The sequence below is a fragment of the Poromitra crassiceps genome, assembly GCF_964638095.1.
Source record: "Poromitra crassiceps genome assembly, chromosome: 10".
Classification (NCBI taxonomy): domain Eukaryota; kingdom Metazoa; phylum Chordata; class Actinopteri; order Beryciformes; family Melamphaidae; genus Poromitra; species Poromitra crassiceps.
This window is the reverse complement of record NC_139631.1, coordinates 32449908-32473329: the sequence shown is the minus strand read 5'-3', so window position 1 is coordinate 32473329 and position 23422 is coordinate 32449908. Positions and strand designations below refer to the sequence as shown.

Here is a 23422-nt window from a genome sequence, read left to right as displayed (position 1 = left end):
CTATGTAATCTCCTAACTAATAATAGCCTAACTAATGTAATCTTTTTTCACTTGCATTCACTTTAGCCTCCCCTGAAACTGTTATTAACTAATTAACCTGCAGTGTTATTGCCATTGAATTCAATTAACCCTTATGATGAAGAGAGAGTTAGAAAATTAATTTCACCTTTTAATATTTCATTTGATTCATATCTACGTTTTCATACAATGAATCTTCAGTCAGGGTAAAATAAAATATATATATTGCCATTGAGATATACGTCACTTAATATATATTATAAATATACCTATGCTCTGTAGGCTACAGTACAACACAGCGACAAAAGTATATTTCCAATAAATACATTTTGCCATGCCATGCCACAATCCATTCCAATAAGTTGTAAGTTTCCATCACGGAACCATATAACGCTGGGTAGCTGTACCTAGACGGACATGTTTCTCTGACGCACTGATACACAAACCGCAAACGACTGAAAATGGTAAACTAATTTAAATGTGGATTGTAGAGTATAAATGTAAATAGCTGTCTCTGACTGGAATTAACTAATAGCTAAAGACGATATTAGGTAACAGTCCAAGGGGGTAACTTAGCTGGGAGCCAACCAGCTAGTTTACCTTTGAAACTTTGATTTGATTAGGTTTGCTGCCTGTAACGTTATAGCTAGCATAGGTAACGTTACACTGCCTAATCTGACTGATTGTTTTGATCCTTTTCCAGGCTGTTACTCTAAACACAGATCTCGGAGACCTTAAAATCGAGCTGTTTTGTGAGCGCACACCGAGAGCATGTGAGGTGAGTTAAGTTAACGTAGCGTAACTGGGCAAAATGAATTGACTGTGTGTGTGTGTGTGTGCGTGCGTGCGTGTGTGTGTGAATGACACCGGGCCGGGGTCTACACTCTACTGCACGACCTCAGAAAGTCATAAAATGGGAACAAATAATAATCAACTGAAAGGTTTTTGAATGTAGTTATTATGTGTAATGGACTTCAAAGTATTGCCATTTCTTGAATGTCAAAAATAAGTCAGGCATGGAGACCAATATCCAAATTTCATTTCAATGATTATTTCACAAAAAATAGTCATATAGATTGTTGTAACTCTCATGACACCTGGTTGTCCGGTCTTTCGATTTTGACATGTTATCCTTAATGGCGTTGTGGCAGCTTGTAACATGTCATGGTTTTAATTGGCAGAACTTCCTTGCCTTGTGTGCCAGTGGGTTTTACAATGGTTCCATCTTCCACCGAAACATTAAGGGGTTCATGGTTCAAACTGGAGACCCAACAGGTATGTGGCTGTCGTCTTTCATCTGTTCCGACCATACTTGACGTCTCTAGCACAGTGTTGTTAAATTCATGTCCTGTTCATCTCCCCCCCCCCCCTGTCCTTGATTAAATTATGTAGGTACCGGTAAAGGAGGAACAAGTATATGGGGTCGCAAATTTGAAGATGAGTACAGTGAACACTTAAAAGTGAGTGCCTCCTCTATCTGGGTTTGACCTCAGCTTTGATCTGGGCCTGGGCTCTGTTTTTGAACTTTGTCGCTGCTGTGTTCTTATTCTTCTTTCTCTCTCTCATTTCTCAGCATAATGTGAGAGGAGTGGTCTCAATGGCAAACAACGGCCCCAACACAAATGGCTCCCAATTCTTCTTCACCTATGCCAAGCAGCCCCATTTGGATATGAAGTACACAGTGTTTGGAAAGTACGGAACGTGTGTGTGTGCGTGTGTAGGTGTGTGTGGAGTGTTGTTTTAGCTGTTAGGGAAAGAATTTAAACATTTATAATAATAAGATAATCCATCCTGTACCCAATAGTTGTGCCCTTTCATTAGAGCTCAATAGTCACCACCACCCACTTTTTCTCCGCTCCTGTTCCATCAGATAATTAATTTTCTCGATAGACAAAAATCCTCCTATAAATAGTTTTAAGCCTGGAACCAAGACAAGTGAAATGTTTTATGGTCACTCATGATTCAGTAGGTGGCTTGGGTGGCTTTGTTCCTGGCTTAAACTCTTTATATAAGGATTTGTCAAAACATCTATGGAGAAAATGAATGGGGAATTGATGTCTGATGGAACGGGAGCTCAGAAAAAGTGTGCAGTCACTGTTGAGCTCTAAGGTTTGAGTGTACAAGTATAGGCCCCTTTCTGATTCAGGCATAAAGTCAAGCCCTAATTTGCCCAAATGACCGTTTTACATTGTCAAATAATATCCCCCTCTCTTCCATGTTAGGATCATTGATGGCTTGGAAGCCCTGGACGAACTGGAGAAGCTGCCCGTCAACGAAAAGACCTTTCGACCTTTGACTGAAACTCGAATAAAGGATGTGACCATTCACGCAAACCCTTTTGCTGGATAGGCGACACCACTGTCCGTGTCCACATGTGCTGATATGCCTGAAACACTGACATTGACTCAGATATTCACAAGCCAACACATGTACCTTTCACGCACCATTTTTTAAAATTGGCATAATGTTATTTCTGTGCCCCAGGACAGTTCATGGTTTGTGAACTTGAGAAAAACCTTGAATTTGATGTCACTGCAATGTAAGATCAGTGGCTGCTCCATAGACAGTGAATGGGTCGCTGCTGACTTTATGGAGTCATAAGATGAAGCCAAATTAACTTGATATTAATTCTAGCATTGCTCAGTTGGTGTCCATTTTTACAATGGGTAGCTTTGAAGATAAATCCAATTTAACCTGAATTATGAACCATTTTCTTGACAGGCTGTGTATAGATTTGATGTTTTGTACTAAATAAAAGTTTTATAATAGTTTTCTATTCTGTTGTCTCCACTAGCCCCCCCCCCCCATAGCCAGTCCTAGTGCCTTTATATGTGATTTAGCATCACTCATTCTGAAACTCAATTTCATTTCACCAGGGGGAGTACTTATTGCAGGTCAAAGGTACAAGTATGGGGAGTAATTTTGCTCCTGGTTATGCCAATTTATATGTCGGCTATTTTGAGCAACTGTTTATCTTCAATGAGAGCAGAAACCCATATATCTTGATGACATTCTGTGTATTTTTAAAGGGTCTCAAACAGAGTTTAATGAGTTTGGCACTTATCTCAATGCTACATGTATGAGTCCAGACTTAAAATTTTCAGTTGAGTCTGACACCAAATGTGTCCATTTCCTTGACATGTGGATCAAACTAGAAGATGGGAAACTTCACACCTCCCTTTACCAGAAGGAGACTGACCGTAACTCCTTCCTTTTGGCTAGTTTTTGCCATTGGCTATCTCAATGGCACTTAAACATGGCCTACCTAAGAGCCAATTCTATAGGCTTAGACGCATTTGCCATTCGACTGAGAATTTTATTGAGAGTGCTATTGATACAATATTGCTCTCTACACCATGGTCCGACCTTTTAAAAAAGTGTAAAAAAAAATGATACAAAGTTTTCAGTCATGTATTACAACTTATACATCTAATTCCTATATGGTAAAAAACAATCATGAAACACTGGCATCTTATCTCTGATGACCTTTCCCTTAATGACATTTAAAGAACCACCACATAGACGGGGCCCTAACCTCTGTAACAGGATGGTCAGGGCCAGTATCCATACTGCCCCTAAACAGCCTCTCCTGGCACCTCTGAGAAATGGCAACTTATCCATGTGGCAGCTGTGCCCAATGTAATAATACCCATAAAGCATTTGATTTCAAACAGCCCAGGTCTGGGAAATGTTACCCCTGTGAGGGGTTTCATTACATCTAACACTAAAAATGTGATTTATATACTAAAATGAACCACACACTGTCTTAAACAGAGGATTAGTGAACATAAAAGTTCAATCAGACGTGCTGATCCCAACTACCCTGTTGCCTGTCACTTTACGTGTTGCTCTCACCTCATTTCTTCCCTTCGCTTTCAGGGTATTGAACCAGTACAATTGCCAAGAGTTGGAGACATTGATAAAAGGCTGGGTCAAAGGGAACTATTTTGGATAGGCTACTAGGCTCTCTACACCCTAGGGGTTTAAATGTTGATTTTGATGTGTGTCATATGTTATAATGGAGTTTCTGTGAGATTAACCTGTTGTAGTAGAACCCACGGGGCTTAGGAACTGCACTTTATGATGGCCTCCCTGATGTTTGTGCAGTCTTTTTTCTCCCTTAAATAGGCTATGTACTTAAATATAAATGTATCAAGTATTTGTTGTATTATCTTTTCTTTTACACTGTGTTTGAGCTTTCATATTCATGATGTAGACTTGTGTAGACCCATGTATGTTTGTGCATCTAGAACACTGAGCTTCTGCTGGACTACATTTTAAGGAGGTAACGCTTCACCTGTAAACTGTTTTACTGATTGTAGGCTACTGATTGCAATGCTCATCATGACTGAACCGTTCCTTTGATCTACATAGCCATGGGGGGAAACTAAGGTTTTCAAATACTCTGCGCCCTGAAAACAAACAGAGAAGAGCAAAACACTGTCCTAATGTGTCTGTTCTCTATGGTCTGTTCATGCTTGTCGACGTTGTAGACTAAATAAATTGTAAAAAAAAAAAAAAAAAAAAAAACAGGAAAAAAAGAAAAGTTGAGCAAAACAATCTCGAACTGATGCATTCCTGTGCACATCGGAAATAATATTGAATGCAGCTTTAAGTTCACTGCAGCAGCAGAAGACATGTCTGGCGACGCGTTTAAGGTAATAACGCTACTTTTCTTTACACTGTGTAGCCTAAATACAAAACAAACGTGTAAATTAGGATATGGGTTGTTTAGCAGAACTTAGCACATTACCGTAATTGTTTTCATAGCTGTCAAAACGTCATGGACTGTGTCGGGAATGTAGGCCTACTACTGTCTTGTTTTAGGTGTCCTCCTTGAAGGGCAAAGTGACCCTGATCACAGGGGCCAGCTCGGGCATCGGGGCAGGCACCAGCATCATGTTCGCCAAACTCGGTGCCCTGCTGGCGCTCAACGGCCGCGACGTGGAAAACCTCAGCAAAGTAGCCAAGCAGTGCACCGACTGTGGAGCAGCGGAGGTAGGCTACACACTGACTCACACCATAGTGCTGAGAAGTGCATAAAAATTTGTAGCCTACACACAGGCAAGTTAATGTGCTTTAAATAGGCTACAATTAGCCTACCATGTTTAAGGTCAGAAGAAATCATTACAATTTAAAGTGCATAACATTAAACCTATAGGTTTATAGTGTAACGTGTCCAGGTAATCCAGGTATTACCTGTAATGTGATGTGCAACATAAGTGTCTCAACGGTAGCTAGGAACTAATGTGTGTGGGTGTGCCCCTAGGGGAAACGGGGTATATATGACCAGCGACCGGGGTGCCGGATGTCAGTCTAGCTATGGAGCGAGCTGAGACGGTTGTGTGTCTAGAGCTAGCGGTGTGAAGCTAGCTGCTAGGAGCTAAAGAAGCCTGTGAATAAAGAACCTGTACCAACTACAACTCTCCGTTCTTTGGCGTATCACCGATACGTTACATTGGTGTCAGAAGTGAAGCGGTAGCGCCTCTGATTCGGTCGAGAGGGGAGAGAGTGAGGAGGAACGGCGGAGGAAAAGTTGGAGATCAAAGGCTCGAGCGACCTAGCAGTAGCAAGCTAGCTGTGTGAGCTAGCTGCTACGAGCGCCACGTGTGATGGTGCGCCTAGAAGAAAGCCTGTCGGCGAACGGGAGAAAAGAGGGGCTGACGACAGAGATCAGCTCGGCGCTGGCGGCCATGGAAGCCCGTGTGTTGAAAGAAGTCAGACGGCTGTTGGAGACGATACCAGCCTGGGCAGAGGGGCTTATGGAGCTGCTACGAGAGGTCGCGCAGCACGGAGAGAAGCGGACGGAGGAGCCACAAAATAGACTGTGTTGGAGCTGTGGAGAACCGGGCCACGTGGCGAGGTGGTGCCGAGGCGAGCCCGGGAGACGGACCGGGTATGCGGGACAACGACATGGACAGCAGGGAGCCTGCTGGGCATGCGGCGCGATCGGACATTTAGCCAGAGAATGTCAAGAAGCTGTCGAGGACTGGAGAACAGCGGGAGAGGAGAGACGTGCGGGCGGTGGACAGGTGAGACTTTGTTGGACGTGCAGGTCGCCTGAACATTTAGCTAGAGACTGCACTAAGAGTGTGAACGCTGGAAGAGACACACAGCCGGGGGAGCAGCCCGAGCAACAAGCAGTGGAGCAGCCTGAGCAACAAGTGGCGGAGCAGTACAGAGCCGATTGTTCTGGGCAGGAGAGTGACTGTTGAGCAGGCCCAGGCTAGCTGCTCTGCATGCCAGCCAGTGGTGGGGGAGATCGCCATCAGCGACGAGACCATCAGGATAATGGGAATCGTTTTGAACAGCCAGAGGGAGGTGAGCGACATCATCTGCAGAGCTGTTACAGTCGGGGGAGCGGCGCTCGTGTCCCCGGGGGAGCGAGAGGGGTCAACGCTGGAGGAGTCGGCCCAGCCAAGCCGCTGCACAGCCCCCACGGCTGCGCTGCAGAAAGTCGAGGTGGAGATCGACGCCGATGGTGTCCGCCCTGCTGTCCTCAACACGCCGCACCCTGGGGGAGCGGGACGGGAGGACAAGCGAGTGCAAGCGGTGGAGCCGACAGACGAGGAGAGGCACATCACGCATGTCAACGGGGGTGAGTGGAGACGCAGACAGATGGAGGATGCGGATATCGGTCCGGTGTATGCGTGGGTAGCGGCCGGACGCCGGCCCCCTGTGGAGGAGATTCACACATGTTCCGGGGCCACGAGGGGACTGTGGAACATGTTTTCGGACCTGCATCTGGGTGGAGATGGGGTTTTAGAGAGAAAGGGGCACGGGAAAAGCGGGACCCAGTGGGTTGTACCCGGTTGCCTGCGAGAATTGGCACTGAAGGGGGTGCACGATGGCCCATACGGTGATCGTGGGCCCGAAGAGACACTCAGCCTCCTCCGTAGACATTTCTACTGGGGCAAACAAAAGGAGGACGTGCGGAGATACTGCAGTGCATGTGTTGACTGTGGAACACGGGGGGAAGACCGAGGAGAGTCACCCTGCGGAGGGCTAACCTCACTGGGGTTTGAGCAGGACTAATGTGCTTCAGATGGGACAGAAGCTTTAAAAGGGGGGATGGAAATAGTGGTTGAAGTGGGATAATGTGAGTAAGAAAAAAGGTTTAAATGAAGGTAATGGAAAAAGAATAAGGTAAATGTGGGGGTTATTGGTAAATTGAAATGTGTATAAAAAAAGAGAATTGAAATGTGGGTTGAATTTAGAGGAATGGGGAAAGAGGAAGAAATGCAAATGGTGGTGGTGGAACGGAAATTGAAAAGTGTGCTGAAAAATAAGAGACAAATTGGGGGAATACAAAATGTTGTGGGGTGGTGTGTTTTGGTACAGGGGGATATGTGTGGGTTGTGGGTGTCAATGTGGGCATTGAGCTAATGTTGGGTGAGGAGTATGTAACGTGTCCAGGTAATCCAGGTATTACCTGTAATGTGATGTGCAACATAAGTGTCTCAACGGTAGCTAGGAACTAATGTGTGTGGGTGTGCCCCTAGGGGAAACGGGGTATATATGACCAGCGACCGGGGTGCCGGATGTCAGTCTAGCTATGGAGCGAGCTGAGACGGTTGTGTGTCTAGAGCTAGCGGTGTGAAGCTAGCTGCTAGGAGCTAAAGAAGCCTGTGAATAAAGAACCTGTACCAACTACAACTCTCCGTTCTTTGGCGTATCACCGATACGTTACAATAGGTTCAATGTGATTATAATAAAATCTATCAAACGGAAGAAAATAACAAATAGCCTGCCTAGGCCTAAATAAAAAATAAAATACCAAAGTTTGAAAATGGGCAGGGTAGGCGTATCTGGAAACGTTTGAAGTGAAACATTTTCACGTTACATTCTTGTATGGAGAGAATATGTGTCACACCAAGTGTCACACCAAACTCTATAAAAAAATCTGTCCATTTAATGTTTCCTTGTTTATCGGCAAATGTACACACAACATAAACTCCACACCTTTTATGTTTCGATAGGAGCAACTTCTTGATTTGGTATACTGTGTGTGTATATATAATTCACAAAGCATCATTTTATTTCAGTGAAATGTCAACTCTAGGATTAGTTTGTGGGAGTTTTCCTGGTGGGCTGTTGCTCTGCTTGTGCCAGTAGGATAAGACCGCACAGACACAGCCTAGGCAGCCACAGCCCAATGCAGCCCACTAGGCCTACTACCTGATAGGCAAAAGCAGTCTAAGTGCCACGGGAACCATATAGGCCTAGCCTACTAAACAATTTCAGATGTCCGCATTGAGTTACAAATCTTTACCCCCCAGTCCCCAGAGAATTGTACAACAATCCCTAAATGACTCAAGCACCTGGTATCAAGTGACGTGTGTTCTTTGGTGCTATCTGTGCACGAAAAATGGTTGAAAAGTCACTGTGTGTGTGTGTGTGTGTGTGTGTGTGTGTGTGCGCGTGCGCGTGCGTGCATGTGCGCGCGCGCTTGTGTGTGATTATGCAGCCCCTGCTCGTCCCTGGAGACCTAACGGATGAGGAGACGGTAAAGAAGACAGTGGAGCAGACTGTCTCTCACTTTGGTCGGCTGGACGTCCTGGTCAACAACGCCGGCATCCTGGGCGCAGGCAGCATCGAGACAGGAGAGCTGGCTCAGTATGATAAGGTCATGAATACGAATGTGAGGTAGGATTTCAAACACCGACAGACTCTAAAGGAGAGATCTTGCTGCTGAGTGTTTCTCATACATATACTGTAATACATTTATGATGGGGATTCCTGTGAGGTGAGATGGCTCTAGAATGGTTTTCGTCATACGGCTAAGATGATATAAAAAGTAAAGAGTACTGGAGCACATGGATCATCTTAAAAAAAAGTATTTATTTTATCTTTTAGTAATGATGATTTCTTTAGATGATCTGTGTGCTCCAGTACTCTTATCTGATATTACTGGCTTGTGAGCACCAGCCCACATTTCCAAAACAGGTTGTGTACTCTCTCAAGTTTACGCCTATATTTGATTGTGGTGTGTGCACCAAAGGTGCCTTAGGCAAATGTGAATGGAACCAAAGTTGCAAACTTTTTGAGAGATTGAACATTATTATTTGACTGAAAATCATATCGTATACGCTATACAGTACCGTATATAACCTGGTCAAGACGAAAAGATCAATTTACATGCTCAACTTAGATCAGGTATTACCCCTCCATACTGAGCTGTACGTTTTGTGTCAAGTGGTTAAATGTCATGTAATCCCGTGGACAGAGCTGCTGCATTTACTAAAAACCAAAGACCCCATTGACTTCAGAAAAAAACCTCCAGATCAACCTCCCCAATGACCATCAAGGGTTCACCTGTCGAAACTGTGGAGCACTACAAGTTCTTATAACGGTGCGACGCGCGAGAAAGCTGCCTAGAAATTTATAGTTTACCCACTTTTTTTTTACCACTACTGCACTGCCTGAAACAGTTCCCCTATTACAAGCAAGCAACCTCAGTTTTATGTCTAGCTTACACCCAATTGTTACACCCAAAGTTACACCCAATTTGTACATTTGTACATTTCTAGAAAATGGATTTCAGCTGTGCATACTGCAAAAAGCATCTTCTAGGTTATATTTCTCTTTGATTTCTATAAATGATATAATTTACCCATTCCTTGTCATTTTCTATAATAGTATAGTTTCTATAATGTTATGATGCTAAACCCTGTGATACCAAACCTTTTATGATTTTTTTTGCAATGTCACGAGAACTTTATGATGGCATTATCCAGCTTTAAGGGAGGGTGAGGATGATACCACAATGATAAGGAAGTTAGCTTCTTGTTCTCCTGACTATACATTCCTCAAGCCAGTCCCAGCTGCACCCAGCTGCACCTAGCATTGCAAGCATTGCACCTAGCCTGTTTGTAGCCCCAGGTCAGAGGGTATCTGACATTGTATGCCAAATAATACAAGTAAATATGCCCTTTGAAGCTTAACTGCATGGCACGGCAGCACTTTACCTTATTATTATTATTATTATTATTATTATTATTATTATTATTATTATTATTATTATTATTATTATTATTATTATTATTATTATGCCTTATATTGATTGGTTGTAGATGTTGCAATGTGGGTGTTGCAATGTCCCAAGATCTGAACTGAACTGAACTAATGCACATGATTTGATGTTGCAATCCTGTATGGTGTCCAATTTTTTTTGAATGGGGGCCAGATTCGATCATGTCAAAATACCTGGAGGCCAGGCCAGCTGCTTCTCGCATCATATGGGTTGTTTACCATCTGAATCCATTAGTTCTGCCTGTGTTGTTCCTACTGTACTTGGTGCTTGTCTACAGACTGTATGATAGTGCTCTCATCGTTAGGTGAATGGAAAAATGCAAATTGAACTTGCTTGATTAACCAATACTGTGTGGAGGGCCACATATATACAGTAGTATATTTTGAGAGACAAGCTGAGGGCCACTTAAAATCAGTCCGCCGGCCGCAATTGGCGCCCGGGCCGGACCTTGGACATTCCTGCTCTATGGCAAAGTCCGAGATCAGATGCCAAAACAATGATGCAAACCACAAATGGAGCCTATAGAGGAAGGACATCAGCCTGTCATAAATCATCATTCAGGCAGCACCATCCACCACTCACATGTTGCAGGGCTCAGTGAGTGCATGTGTCCCTGGGGTTATCAAGAGGTTTCCTCCCATTGCAGATGTTTTGTTGAATCGGGTAACTCCAAGAGGCTCAGCAGTGATTTCTGCCATCCCAGAACCCCTCGCCACCCACGACATGACATGAAAAATCAATATTACATTCATATTGTAGCGATTCAGGGTTTTGGTGTGCAATGGGAGTGTCTCAGTTGCAGCTAGGAACTGATGTGTGGGAGTGTATCCTGGGGGGGAACACTATGCTTGGGGAAAACTTCCTGTCTGACAGCGCATGCGTGAGTCAGTCTCCATGAGCAGCATAACAAGGAAGCAGCTAGCTAGCTATGGGCGTAGCAACCGCCAAGAGTTGTAAGATAACAACTGTGAATAAAGAACCCTGTACCAACAAGAAGCCTCATGATTCCATAAATACCAGGAACGCTACAATATATTTCATAGTAGTCACATCCTTCATACTGTTGCTAATCCAGTTGTATATCTTCAGTGCCCAATTCCTTCCTTATGTTTCCATATTACAGATGTGTATACCATCTGACTCAACTCTGTGTGCCCCACCTGATTAAGACCAAAGGCTCCATCGTCAACGTATCCAGTGTTTGTGGACAAAGATCAGTGGGTATTATGCAGCTCCACCCAAACCTCCATAGCTTTTTAACTTAGTGAAGTGGTTAAGGAGAAGTACACTGACGCAGTCTTTTCCTTTTCCACAGTTTCCTGGTTTTCTGGCCTATTGCATGTCAAAGTCTGCTGTTGACCAGTTCACACGTTGTACAGCACTTGGTGAGTTAACTATTTTCTCTAGAGCTGCTCCGAATGGAATTATCTTGGCTGATTCCGATTGATTAGATTTTTTTCCCTTTAAGTCTGACCTGGCGAGATGAGCACCGGATCAGTTTACCTTTGTGTTTTCTTCACGCACGCTGAAGAACTAACACACTGACAAAATGTTGGAGTGTGTGGCTGTACTGTCTGCCACTGTGAGCGACGTGAAACAGCGTGTGGTGCATGCGTGTAAATTTGAGCGGAATCGGATATACATACTGTATGAGACTGGGATATATAGCTGATCATCTGAAAACCGATTCCGGTCACTAGCCGATTGATCGCTGCATCTCTAATTTTCTCCTTGTACATTCAAACTTTTAAACGTTCATAATGGTGCATCAGAGCGTAGAGGTCATGTGACTGCTTTTTATTTCAGAACTGGCATCACAGCAAGTCAGAGTGAACGCAGTCTGGTATATGCAATTCATATTTTATTGTTTTACATACATGTAAGCATGTTGCATTTTCCTGCCTTTTTCTGATGCACTGTATCTTTTTCTCTTCAGCCCAGGTGTGATTGACACTGATATCTTCAGGAGAGCAGGGATGGATGAGGAGAAGTTAGCTCAGGTAACTTGTCTCGTCACGACTGTATGTTTCCTACTGATGGATTACGTCCATTTGAGAAGTGTTGGATACTGTGTTCAAGTCCAGGGATGTGATGATGGCATGGACAGCATTAGGGATGGGACCGGTCCGATCGGGTATCGGGTGCCGATACTGACATAATTCATGAATCGGAAAAAAATTCAAATTCCAGCGCTGGCCACACGGGGTGCTGGCCGTAATTTGCCCATGTATAATAGTATCCTTCTTTGCCTTGTATATTTTCTTAATTTTGTCTGCTTTTTGCAAGGTATATTTAAAAAAAAATCTTTAATTGGCCAAATCTTTGCCTATACCGTATATTCAAGAAAAATATCGGTATCGGCATAATATCGGTATCGGCAGATATCCAGGTATCGGAATCGGATCGGAAGTGAAGAAATTTGGATCGGTGCACCCGACAGCATTACTGTAAAGGCGATCAGCGACAGCGATGGATCAAACACCCCAATTACACCTGTTTTTTAAATGCGTGCTTTATCCGGATAAGTTATCTGGATGTCATCTGTATAAGGAAAAACACGTGTTAATGCAAGGTGACACGTCGTGATCAGGAATGTGATCAGATCTGCCTGACCACATCTGGCTCACATTGTGTTCAGATCTCTTCCACCACATTTACACATGTTTTTTAAATGTGACCATTATCCAGATAACTTATCCGGATACAGGTCGCATTTAAAAACCAGGTGTAAATGGGGTGAAAGTAGCACTACGAGCCATGAGTTGTATATTAGCATACATATTTCTGGGGCGTCAATGTCACTGAAATAAATGTTGGGGGGAAAAAAGTAACACAAATGCCCCCATATGGTACATGAATGAATGATCCATATAGTACAACTTGAGTTGTTTATGGAAAAATAAGTAAAGCTAGATCCTTGTATTAGGGAACATGTTGATGGGTGCAACACAACCCGCAAGTTGCGGCAGAACAAGGACAGTGCAGCAGCTTCAAACGACATGCTGCAACAAATTCAGACAGAAAAATGTTCTGCAAAATGTCTAGTTTAGGCGCCAGGTGAGTATCATGTAACCATGACGACCTGAGTTCCAACCCTGGCCTGGGATGTCGCATGTCGTCCCACTCTGTCACCCCTAATCTTTCCTGTTTCCTGTCCAAAGACACCCCCAAAAAGCATATGACAACCCCCCCCCCCCCCCCCCCCCCCCCATTTTTTTCTCTTCACCAGTTCTTAGAGGACTCTAAACAGAAGCATGCCCTAGGCCGTTTAGGGGAGGTGGAGGAGGTGGCCCACAGCATCGCCTTTCTGGCATCCGACGCAGCCAGCTTCATTACGGGGGTCACCCTACCTGTCGATGGGGGCAAACACGCCATGTGCCCCTTATAAAGGGAAAGGAAAGGACCAGGAAAGGACATCCTGGTTTACATATACGAACATGTGAAATTTCATCTTTACGGTGTGAAAGTACATGTACCATTGTCGCCTGTGAATTCTTTCTTTGCATGTGAAAATAGGTTTGTTCATGGTGGAGGTTGGAAATAAAATAAAAAATTTAAGGAAACACATTTTCTGTGTTTGGAATAATGGAATTATTGTCAGTGTTTAGAATGTTCCAGGTGTGAAATGAGTAGAAGCTAACTCAAATCATATTGCATATTATATTGTCTTATTTTGCTGTTTTCTTGCTAATCGCTGTAAGGTTTCTGGTTTCATGAAAACATTTGAAGCTTGCTCATCAACAAAGGTTTCAAACATTCATTGAGTTAACTTTTTGTCCAACTTCGCTGCTTGGATCATTACCTACGTTCAATTAGTTTAGTTTACTTTAGTTTAGTTTATATAGTTTCTAAGGTCAGAGCCTAATCCTCTATGATACACAAGTGCTATAAAGAAATAAGATCCAGGGAGAAAGATGCAAACTTTTTATTTTCTAAACATGACAGGATGATTTTTTTGTAATTACCAGCGGAGGCTGGACATGAAATCAAACATGAGGACCACAATGGAAACAAGTCCTGGACTTTATTGTGTGTAATTCCTCAACAATTTTAATACTGGTGTATGGGTTTTATCTGTTCATTGTGTATTTTTAACATCTGTCTTAATACTGGTATATGGGTTTTATCTGTTCGTTGTGTATTTTTAACATCCGTCTTAAATAAATTCATTTATTCGGGCAAAAAAAATCATCTGTGTTTCTCTTATTGCAGGAAATGCATGTCAACTCTGATGGTCCCTAGCAAAGATTCTGCTTTTAATTAAGGTGTAATAATAATAATGATAATAATAATATTATTATTATTAACGTTGTTGCTGTTATTATTACTATTATGTTTTTTTTGTTTTACTCTATAAACTTTGGAGAGTAAAAAAAACATTAAAAAAATAAACCCAGAGTCTAAAGGACCCACATGCTTGCTTACTTGTTTGGAGATTTGATACATCTCTCAGATAGCCTACAAAAAAGTTCCAAGCCTAGCTTTTCTGAGAACAGACATAATGTTAAATTGCCCATATTTTGTAGTAGCCTAAATAAACGTTTTATAATTATTTCCTATTATGTTGTGTCCAGACATGCCTTATACCCATAGACAGTACTTATACCAGAAGAAAAATAATTTTGTTAGGAAGGAAGTCGACTTTGTAGTCGCCAGGAAGCGACTACAAAGTCGCTTCCTGGCGTGTCATCAACTGCGTCATCACTGTTGGACGAACCCAGAGCCGTCCGACGTGTGTTCAGCCAGCCAGCCTAGTTAAAAAATATTAATACGCTCTAACAGCCACTTCACAAGTTCACATAAGATATGGCTACAGACGACGCTTTTAAAGTAAGATTGTTTTCTTTTGTAGCCTATGTGGTTTAGCAGGTAGCCTATTTAGCACATTGCTCATTGCAATGCTTTCAGCTGTCAAATTAAGCTACAGTGAAGTCTACAGCGTGTCATGAACTGGGTCGGGGAATTCATGTACTGTCTTGTTTTAGGTGTCCTCCTTGAAGGGCAAAGTGACCCTGATCACAGGGGCCAGCTCGGGCATCGGGGCAGGCACCAGCATCATGTTCGCCAAACTCGGTGCCCTGCTGGCGCTCAACGGCCGTGACGTGGAAAACCTCAGCAAAGTAGCCAAGCAGTGCACCGACTGTGGAGCAGCGGAGGTACACACACAAAAGACTCGCACACTCGATACTTTACCTTGTCTTTCATGGATAGTGTCACGCCAAACCCCATTTAAAAATCTGACAGTTTAATGTTGTCTTGCTTACAAAGTATCTCCACACCCTTTCTGATTCAAAATGAGACGATTTTCAATTTGCCATGCATATAATTCACCAAACAGCACTTTTTCTTTTCTTTGATCAACTTCTAGAATGGACTCGTCGTGTGTTACAGGTGGACAGCGAACAGGAGAAACCAATGTTCAAGTTGAAATGAGTTCTACTTGGTGAATAAGATGTATGCTGAATTGAGGACTGGATCATGATTTGTAAAATGACTTGTGTCATATTCTGTGATATCTGTTGGCCAGTGAACCAGACATGATCAAATTGACATTTCTAATGGAATTTGTCAAGATGTTCTCTGCATATAGGAGAGCCTCCATCTAATGTGTAACCATACGAAAAAAGTCCACACACTGTTGCTCCCAGTTAGCTCATTTATTCATTCCGTGTGTTAAATGGGAGCTACAGTGTGTGGACTCCTTTCCTTCTTTTTGCTCCAGCACCTGCCTTGAAGGTCTTTTTGATGTGCGTGACTCCTTCACTCAGTAAATCTATTTAGGAATAATCTACAGTCGCAAGCCTTTTCAGAATGTACGTGAATATATTCATGTGTAGGCCCAATGTATCCTGGGATGAGCATTGCCTATATTTTAAAATATTCATGAATTAATGTATCTTTCCATAAGATCACATTTCAAAATAGGCTGCTCTTGGATTATCTATCTATCTATCTATCTATCTATCTATCTATCTATCTATCTATCTATCTATCTATCCATCCATCCATCCATCCATCCATCCATCCATCCATCCATCTATCTATCTATCATCCAGCCCTTGCTCGTCCCTGGAGACCTAACGGATGAGGAGGCGGTGAAGAAGACAGTGGAGCAGACTGTCTCTCACTTTGGCCGGCTGGATGTCTTGGTCAACAGTGCCGGCATCCTGGCTATGGGCAGCATCGAGACAACAGACCTGGCGCAGTATGATAAAGTCATGAACGTCAATGTAAGGTAGGATTTCAAACTCCTGGCCGACTCCTAACACCATGGAGAGACCTTGGAGTGGTTCTTCTACATATCGTGGAGCAGAAAAATGTATCGCGATATTATCTAACTAACTTTTATTCCGCTGTAGTAATCGCAGACAAGACGGCTTGCCCATCACAGTTTCACAAGCTCTCCACTGAAAATATATGTTTTACTTTGTAATGACATTGAAAATGTGTTGTTACATTGTAGCAAGCCAGTGGCACCGCTCGAAAGATTTGTAGCTCAAAATGAAACAGAATTGACATTTTACTTATTTCATTGTATCATCGTTGTAGCCAGCGAATCATGGACCCCATATTGCATATCGTATCATACTGTGAGATAAACAGATCATCCCATCCCTAGTAATCATTTAGCAGTTGCTAATCCCGTTGTATCTCTGTTTATTACTTCCTTATGTTTCCTTATTCCAGATCTGTATACCACCTGACTCAACTCTGTGTGCCCCACCTGATTAAGACCAAAGGCTCCATCATCAATGTATCCAGTGTCAATGGACAGAGATCAGTGAGTAGTAGGCAGCTGGCCATGTAGGCTCTAGTGCTGCACGATTTGGTGAAAAGGTCATATTATGCTATTATTGTGGACAATATTGCAATTTGTCTTGCTTGGTTATCAAGGAATGATCATTTTGAAATGTGTATTTCTCAACTCGAACATACAAACTTAAATTGGCGGGGGGGGGGGGGGGGGGGGGAACTAATTTCACAGTACTGTTTCAAGTGCCGGTAAAATGGTTACTTTTGTCCCCTTCTTTTTTGCAGCCTTTTGCGATTATATCATTGCACAGGCTGACATTGCGATTGCGATTAGATTACCGGTAATTGTGTAGCATTAGTAGGCTTCACCCCATCCTCAGATATCTGTCACTTTAGGGACTGTCCGATATTTACGTGGGGTGGGGTGGGGTAAAATATGATAATATATATTTTTAAATCTGACATTTAGATTATCTTTTCTCTGCCCTCCACCTGTAAAAAACAAAAAACAAAACTATCTGCCCTCCCCCCACCCAGTTCAGCTTTTTGTAATTTTATACACAACTTAGTTTGTATACAATAGGGATGTGGATCTTTGGTTAATTTTATTTTCGGCTAACCGACACCCTTAATCGGTTCATCATCGGTCAGTGCAATGTTTGAAGGTTGTTGGTTCATTCCCTGCTTCAGGCAGCACCAGTGATCCTTTATTATCATCAGTAGTTTGAACACTGATAGAAATAAGCTAGTCAGTCTCTGACTCTAGCTCAGTCAGATAAACAGCTGCTCACTTGTTCACTTCCAACCTATCTCACTCTTTATGCTCTGTGTTGTCAGTGTGAACACACAGTGTGTACAAATCGCACAGTGTGTACAAATCAGACACTGAATTCTAAACAGCTCATAGCTCAGCAGCATGAGTAGCTGTGTCTTTGTTGCTACCTAGTGACAGGCAGACTGTCGTTTTGATTCCTGATGGAGGAAGGAGACATATTACAGCACTGCCCTGTTTTTAACATCACCAGCGTGATACTGAGTCTAGAGCTGTTTTGCGAAAAGTTACCCTCTACGCCTGGCAGCCGCAGGGACTTCAACCAGACACACAAAACCAAATTCCAATGTTGAGAACAAGCCCCCCCCCCCCAGCTCCAGGTAGTGGCAGTGGAGCGGGAATCGAACCGGCCAACCTCTGGCCCCCACGTCACTGTGTGGTCGATTATTCCTTCACACCACCAGCTCCCCTTCACACTCACAGCTCTTCTCTGGGCGCTTTTGTCTCTTACATCTGACTGTCACCATTCAAAACTGACTGAGACTCGAACCCATGACCTCAACAGTGACTAAGGCCTCAATACTGCTGGGCAGCAAACCAACTCTCTGTGCCACCAGGCCAGACTCCTTAAAGTAGGTTTTCTCCGGGCTTTAAATCACTCTTTCCTCTGGCTGTCGGAGGATCGAACCCAGAACCTCAATAATGCAGGGCAGCAAGCCAACTCTCTGTGCCACCAGGCCAGACTTCTTACCACAGGTTTTCTCCGGGCTTTAAATCACTGTCCTCTGGCTGGCCGAGCATCGAACCCACAACCTCAAAAGTGATTGAGGCCTCAATCCTGCTGGGCAGCAAACCAACTCTCTGTGGCACTAGGTCAGTAACACAGGTTTTCTCCTGGCTTTAAATCACTCTTTCCTCTGGCTGTCGCCATTCAAAACTGACTGAGGATCGATCCCACAACCTCAAAGGTGATTGAGGCCTCAATAATGCAAGCAGCAAGCCAACACTCTGTGCCACCAGGTCAGACTTCGTCAGAGAGGTTTTCTAAAGGCTTTTCATTCTTTCCTCTGGCTGTCGCCATTCAAAACTGACAGAGGATCAAACCCACAACCTCAAAAGTGACTGAGGCCTCAAGACTGCTGGGGAGCAAACAAACTCTCTGTGCCACCAGGGGGGTTCTCCACTTCTTCCGCTGGCTTTTGCCATTCAAAGCTGACTTGGGTTGTTTGTCTCTCTCCTATCATGCTCTCAGCTTTCACGCATTATGTGCATCTTTTTTTGTGGGGAAAAAACATACACAAATTATTACTCAAAATATAGTCTTTATGCATCTTAAAAGATGTTTTGAAGGGATCTTTTAAGTTTAATAGTATTTGAATTATATTCTATTCGCCTGGCACAGAAAATACTTTTTACTTGTTTTATAATTGAGTACATTTCAGAGTCTGTACTTTTTTACTTTTACTTGAGTAATTAAGTTGAATCAGTACTTCTACTTTTACCAGTCTTTTTACACAATTAACTGTACTTCTAAAGAAAGTGTGTACTTTATGAGCTATAATGTAAACCAGTGGTTCTCAAATGGGGGTCCGGGGACCCCCAGGGGTCCGTGGCACTTTGCCAGGGGGTCCGCGAAAAGTTTTCAGGAAAATAAAAAAAAATATATATATATTTTTGCAAAAGCTTCATAGTTCTAGGAAAACATTTTATGCTTTAAATCTAAAATGGTTCATTGATTACATTCTAATCTAACAAACCTATCAATTTAAAAGTCAAGCACGTTACCCGTGGAAACAATTAAGCTTAGCCCAAAATCACAAATCAGAATGAGGGGGTCCCCGGTATATTTTCTATCTTGTAAGGGGTCCTTTTGAGAACCTCTTTGTAAACGTTGTAATGTAAACCACCGTGGTTACATAATACCTTTGAAACGAGTGCATGTGCATGCTTGCTCATGCATAATCATAGGTGAATAATAAGCACTACACCTCTGTGAATACGAGAAAGGAGGCGATGGGAGTAATCCATGTGGGTACGCTAATAATTGTGGTCCTCCAGAGTCCAGGCAAGGCATGTGTGTCTCTTCAGCCCTAGTCTTGCTTGCAAGACTATCTCCGTTTCACGCTGTACCCACGCAGGAGAAAGTAGTTTCACGCTGTACCCACGCAGGAGAAAGTAGTTTCACGCGCTGTACCCGCACAGGAGAAAGTGGTTTCACGCTGTACCCGCGCAGGAGAAAATAGGCTACTTCAGCCCCAGACGACGTAGACACCAGGCTGGCAGAAAAAGGACGGGCACATAGCTGTAACTCTCTCTCTGTGTGTGTGTGTGTGTGTGTGTGTGTTTGCTTGTCTCTCTCCCTCACTGTGCGTGTGTGTGTATGTGTGTGTGTGCGTGTGTATGTATGTACAGTATGTGTTTGCTCGTCTCTCTACCTCTCTGTGCGTGTGTGTATGTGTCTGTGTGTGTGTGTGTGTGTGTGTGTGTGTGCGCGTGTGTGTGTATGTGTGTTTGCTCGTCTCTCTCCCTCTGTTTAGACACAACTAACAAATAAGCTGGACAGCCAATGCCATCATCAATCAGCATAGGGAGACATGTGACCAATTCAAATCTTTGTTACAGATATTTTTCCCTCACTTTTTACTCTCAGACACATAACAGATTAAAATACTCACCTTTTGATTCATTGGTTTCATAGGCTATTGTTTCAGTTTGTTTCAGCTCTTGTTGTGACTGATGTTACTGATTGGTCGACACCTATTGTTATGGTGGATGGCCCATTACCTGCCAGCCAGCGACCTAGCAGGCAGACCTGCTGCTGAAATAGTTTGACCAATAAGCAGAAACCATTTGCGTGGGGGTGGGTGGATATAAAACATGGGCTACATAGCGAAACACAAAAGAAAAATGTGTATATGCCCTCCGCACCTATCTCAAAATAAAACACCTTGCCCTCCCCAGTACTCAAAATAAAATCTAAACTCCCCCCCCCCCCCCTGTTTTTCCACCCCACCCCACCCAAAAATCAGACAGTCCCTTATTAAGTATTATTTAATAACTCTTTTTCCCTTTCAATAGTTTCCTGGTGTTCTGGCCTATTGCATGTCAAAGTCTGCCATTGACCAGTTCACACGCTGTACAGCTCTTGGTGAGTGAACCATTTTCTCCTTGTACATTCAAAATGTTAAACGTTCATAAGGTTCCATCAGAGTGTGAGAGATCATTTGACTGCTTTTTATTTCAGAACTGGCATCAAAGCAAGTCAGAGTGAACTCAGTCTGGTATGTGCAATTCATATTTTACTGTTTCACATAAGCGAGCTCGTTCACAATTTCCCTGACCATTCATATCTTGGGGGAACACATTGTTTTGTTGATTACACAGAAGAAATCCTCAGAATTTGTGATTTCAAAATCAGAGGAACGGGTTGTTGATGTACTGTATCTTCTGTGATCTCTTCAGCCCAGGTGTGATCGTCACAGATGTCCACAAGAGAGCAGGGCTGGATGAGGAGCAGTATGCTCAGGTAACCTGTCTTGACACTACTGTTTGTTTCCCACTGTGATGGATTACACACCTTTGAGGTTCCATACAAAAGTGTTGGACAGTCAGCAATGAATATGCATGATTAGGCTATTAGCATACTAAGGCTAAGGTGAGCAGTGCACCATGTAATAAATAGAGTACCGCAGGCAGGACATATTTTTGTAGGCCAACCCAGAAGTCAAGCACTTCCTGGTTCCCTTGTCGGGAAGTTAATGGGATTTGTAGATGGGGATTTGGGTTAAATGCCTGAAATAAGGTCTGTGGTTAACAAAAGTTTATGAACCTGCGAACTTTGTGTTTAGCAAGATAATCGTTACGAATGAGGACCACTTTTATGATTGTCGAAGCGTTTTCTGAAAATCTGGATTTTTAAAAATCGCATTTACTCTTAAAAATCACAAAAGTGGCCCTCATTTGTGAAGATTATCTTGCTGAACACGTTTGCAGTCTCAAACTTTTGTTAACTACAGACCTTATTTCAGGCATTTAACCAAAATCGCCATATTAAAATCTCACTGACTTTGAGACGGGGGAACCGGAATTGCTAACGTCTGGGTCCCAAACGCACTGACGCTATGCTACTGGTTCTGTGCTATTGGTATTTGGTATCTGATGCCTGCAGTGCGCTAAAGGAGCAGAAATTGATGCGCATCAAATGATGCTTTGTGTGCGTTTGGGGCATTAGGCAGGTGTGAGGATTCATTCCTGTGATACTCGACTGTAGTTTGAATCCATCCTGGGATGTTTGTCATCATCACACTCTCTCTCTTCCTTATTCCTTGCTGTCTTTCTACTATCCAAAGGGCAAAAATGTCCCCGAAAATTATCTCTATAAAAAGAGGTGTGTGTATTTCTCCTCCCCCATCCTCATCCTCCTAATCTTTTTCTCCGCCAGTTCCTAGCGAAGTGTAAGAACACCCATGCCCTCGGCCGACCAGGGGAAGTGGAGGAGGTGGCCCACAGCATCGCCTTCCTGGCGTCCGACGCAGCCAGCTTCATTACGGGGGTCACCCTACCCGTCGATGGGGGTCGCCACGCCATGTGCCCCAGATAAGACCCTGCACCTTCCCATAGTCTGCCAATACAGTGCTTGAAACCAGCAAGTCCGCCTCTGTTTTTGTATTGAGCATGAGCGGAATATAAATAATCCTCTGGGTGCCAGTCATTAAACAGTGTCCTTCTGGTGGAGATTGGAAGTGTGAAGAATGGCTTTTACAGCAAGGACACCCCCACCCCCCTCCATGTGTTCGATGGCAATAGGTTGGGTGCCAGAATTTGAGTAGAAAGTTCCAGGTGTGAAATGAGTACAAGCAAGCTCAAACTCACTGGCAGAAGTAGGCAGTTTAAATGCATGATGTTTTCTCATTTTGCTGTTTCCCCCCCCTCATCGCTGTGAGGTTTCTGCTTTCATGAACACATGTGAAGCTTGCTCATCAACAAAGGTTTCAAACATTTATTGAGTTGTCTGTTGAATCATTCAGCTTTCTGAGTGGAGCATAAAATACCTGTGCAGATGAACACTGGACTCTCCACAGGTGGGGTGTGTTGTACCGCTATAGTGTACTGTGCTAGTTAAAGTTTAGTGTTGTGTAATGTGGGGAGTCCTCTGACTTTATAGACTAGTGAAACCAAACAGTTGCATATTTTTGGTGATAAACACTATCAACAGTATATAAGAATGGGAAAATTGGGAATATGTCCCAAAGTACAGTTGATTGTTCAGGACGGTTTAATTATAAAAACAGACAGCCTATAACATCTTTAAAGTTCCAAATGACCAAAAACGCTGAAAACATCAACTTGTTGCCTGGTTTTGAATCGGAACTCAAATAAGAATTTAAATAAAATTTAAATAGCATCCACTGTATATAATAAATGTTGCATAATTATACACATTTACATTTTGAACAAGTAAAAAACTAAATTAACTTATAGTACTCATACAAATAATATTGAAAATGTCATAAAATACTACCTTGAAAAGATAATTTAGTGAATTTTGCCTTTTTGTATTTATACTATACAATCTTCCCTTTTAAGTAAAGTACATACGTAGCTTTTCTGAGAACTGACAAGACTATCAAACAAGTGTCAACTATTGCAGCACCAGGTGTCACCTCTGTGTCATCCCAGATCTCCCAGGAAACCTCTCGTTTCTGGTGAGACGAGAGGTGCGGGTCGAGGTAGCATCTTGACACACTTCATACTTGAATATGGAAAGCACCACACAGCAGTTGTTTGTGTGAAGATAGTTCCTATGCGGGTTTCTCAGCATTGGACCGTTACTAGAGGCTCTGGAG

The 23422-nt window shown here is 43.1% G+C and overlaps 2 protein-coding genes across 2 annotated transcripts; both read left to right on the top strand.

Moving 5' to 3' along the window:
* The first annotated feature begins 462 nt into the window (after window positions 1-462).
* ppil3 (peptidylprolyl isomerase (cyclophilin)-like 3) lies at window positions 463-2810 on the top strand. The gene is made up of 6 exons (XM_083643861.1): window positions 463-482; window positions 722-796; window positions 1200-1293; window positions 1411-1478; window positions 1592-1710; window positions 2241-2810. Exons 1-6 carry the CDS (start codon window positions 480-482, stop codon window positions 2365-2367), a joined length of 486 nt encoding a protein of 161 aa, XP_083499987.1. The 5' UTR covers window positions 463-479; the 3' UTR covers window positions 2368-2810.
* A 1741-nt stretch (window positions 2811-4551) lies between these two features.
* Window positions 4552-22562, top strand: LOC310784112 (3-oxoacyl-[acyl-carrier-protein] reductase FabG). Its single transcript, XM_083645090.1, has 14 exons — window positions 4552-4676; window positions 4846-5016; window positions 8486-8664; window positions 11175-11268; window positions 11367-11436; window positions 11858-11894; window positions 11988-12051; window positions 15037-15207; window positions 16108-16286; window positions 16739-16832; window positions 20655-20724; window positions 20821-20857; window positions 21039-21102; window positions 22018-22562. Exons 1-14 carry the CDS (start codon window positions 4656-4658, stop codon window positions 22174-22176), a joined length of 1410 nt encoding a protein of 469 aa, XP_083501216.1. The 5' UTR covers window positions 4552-4655; the 3' UTR covers window positions 22177-22562.
* Window positions 22563-23422: the final 860 nt, after the last annotated feature.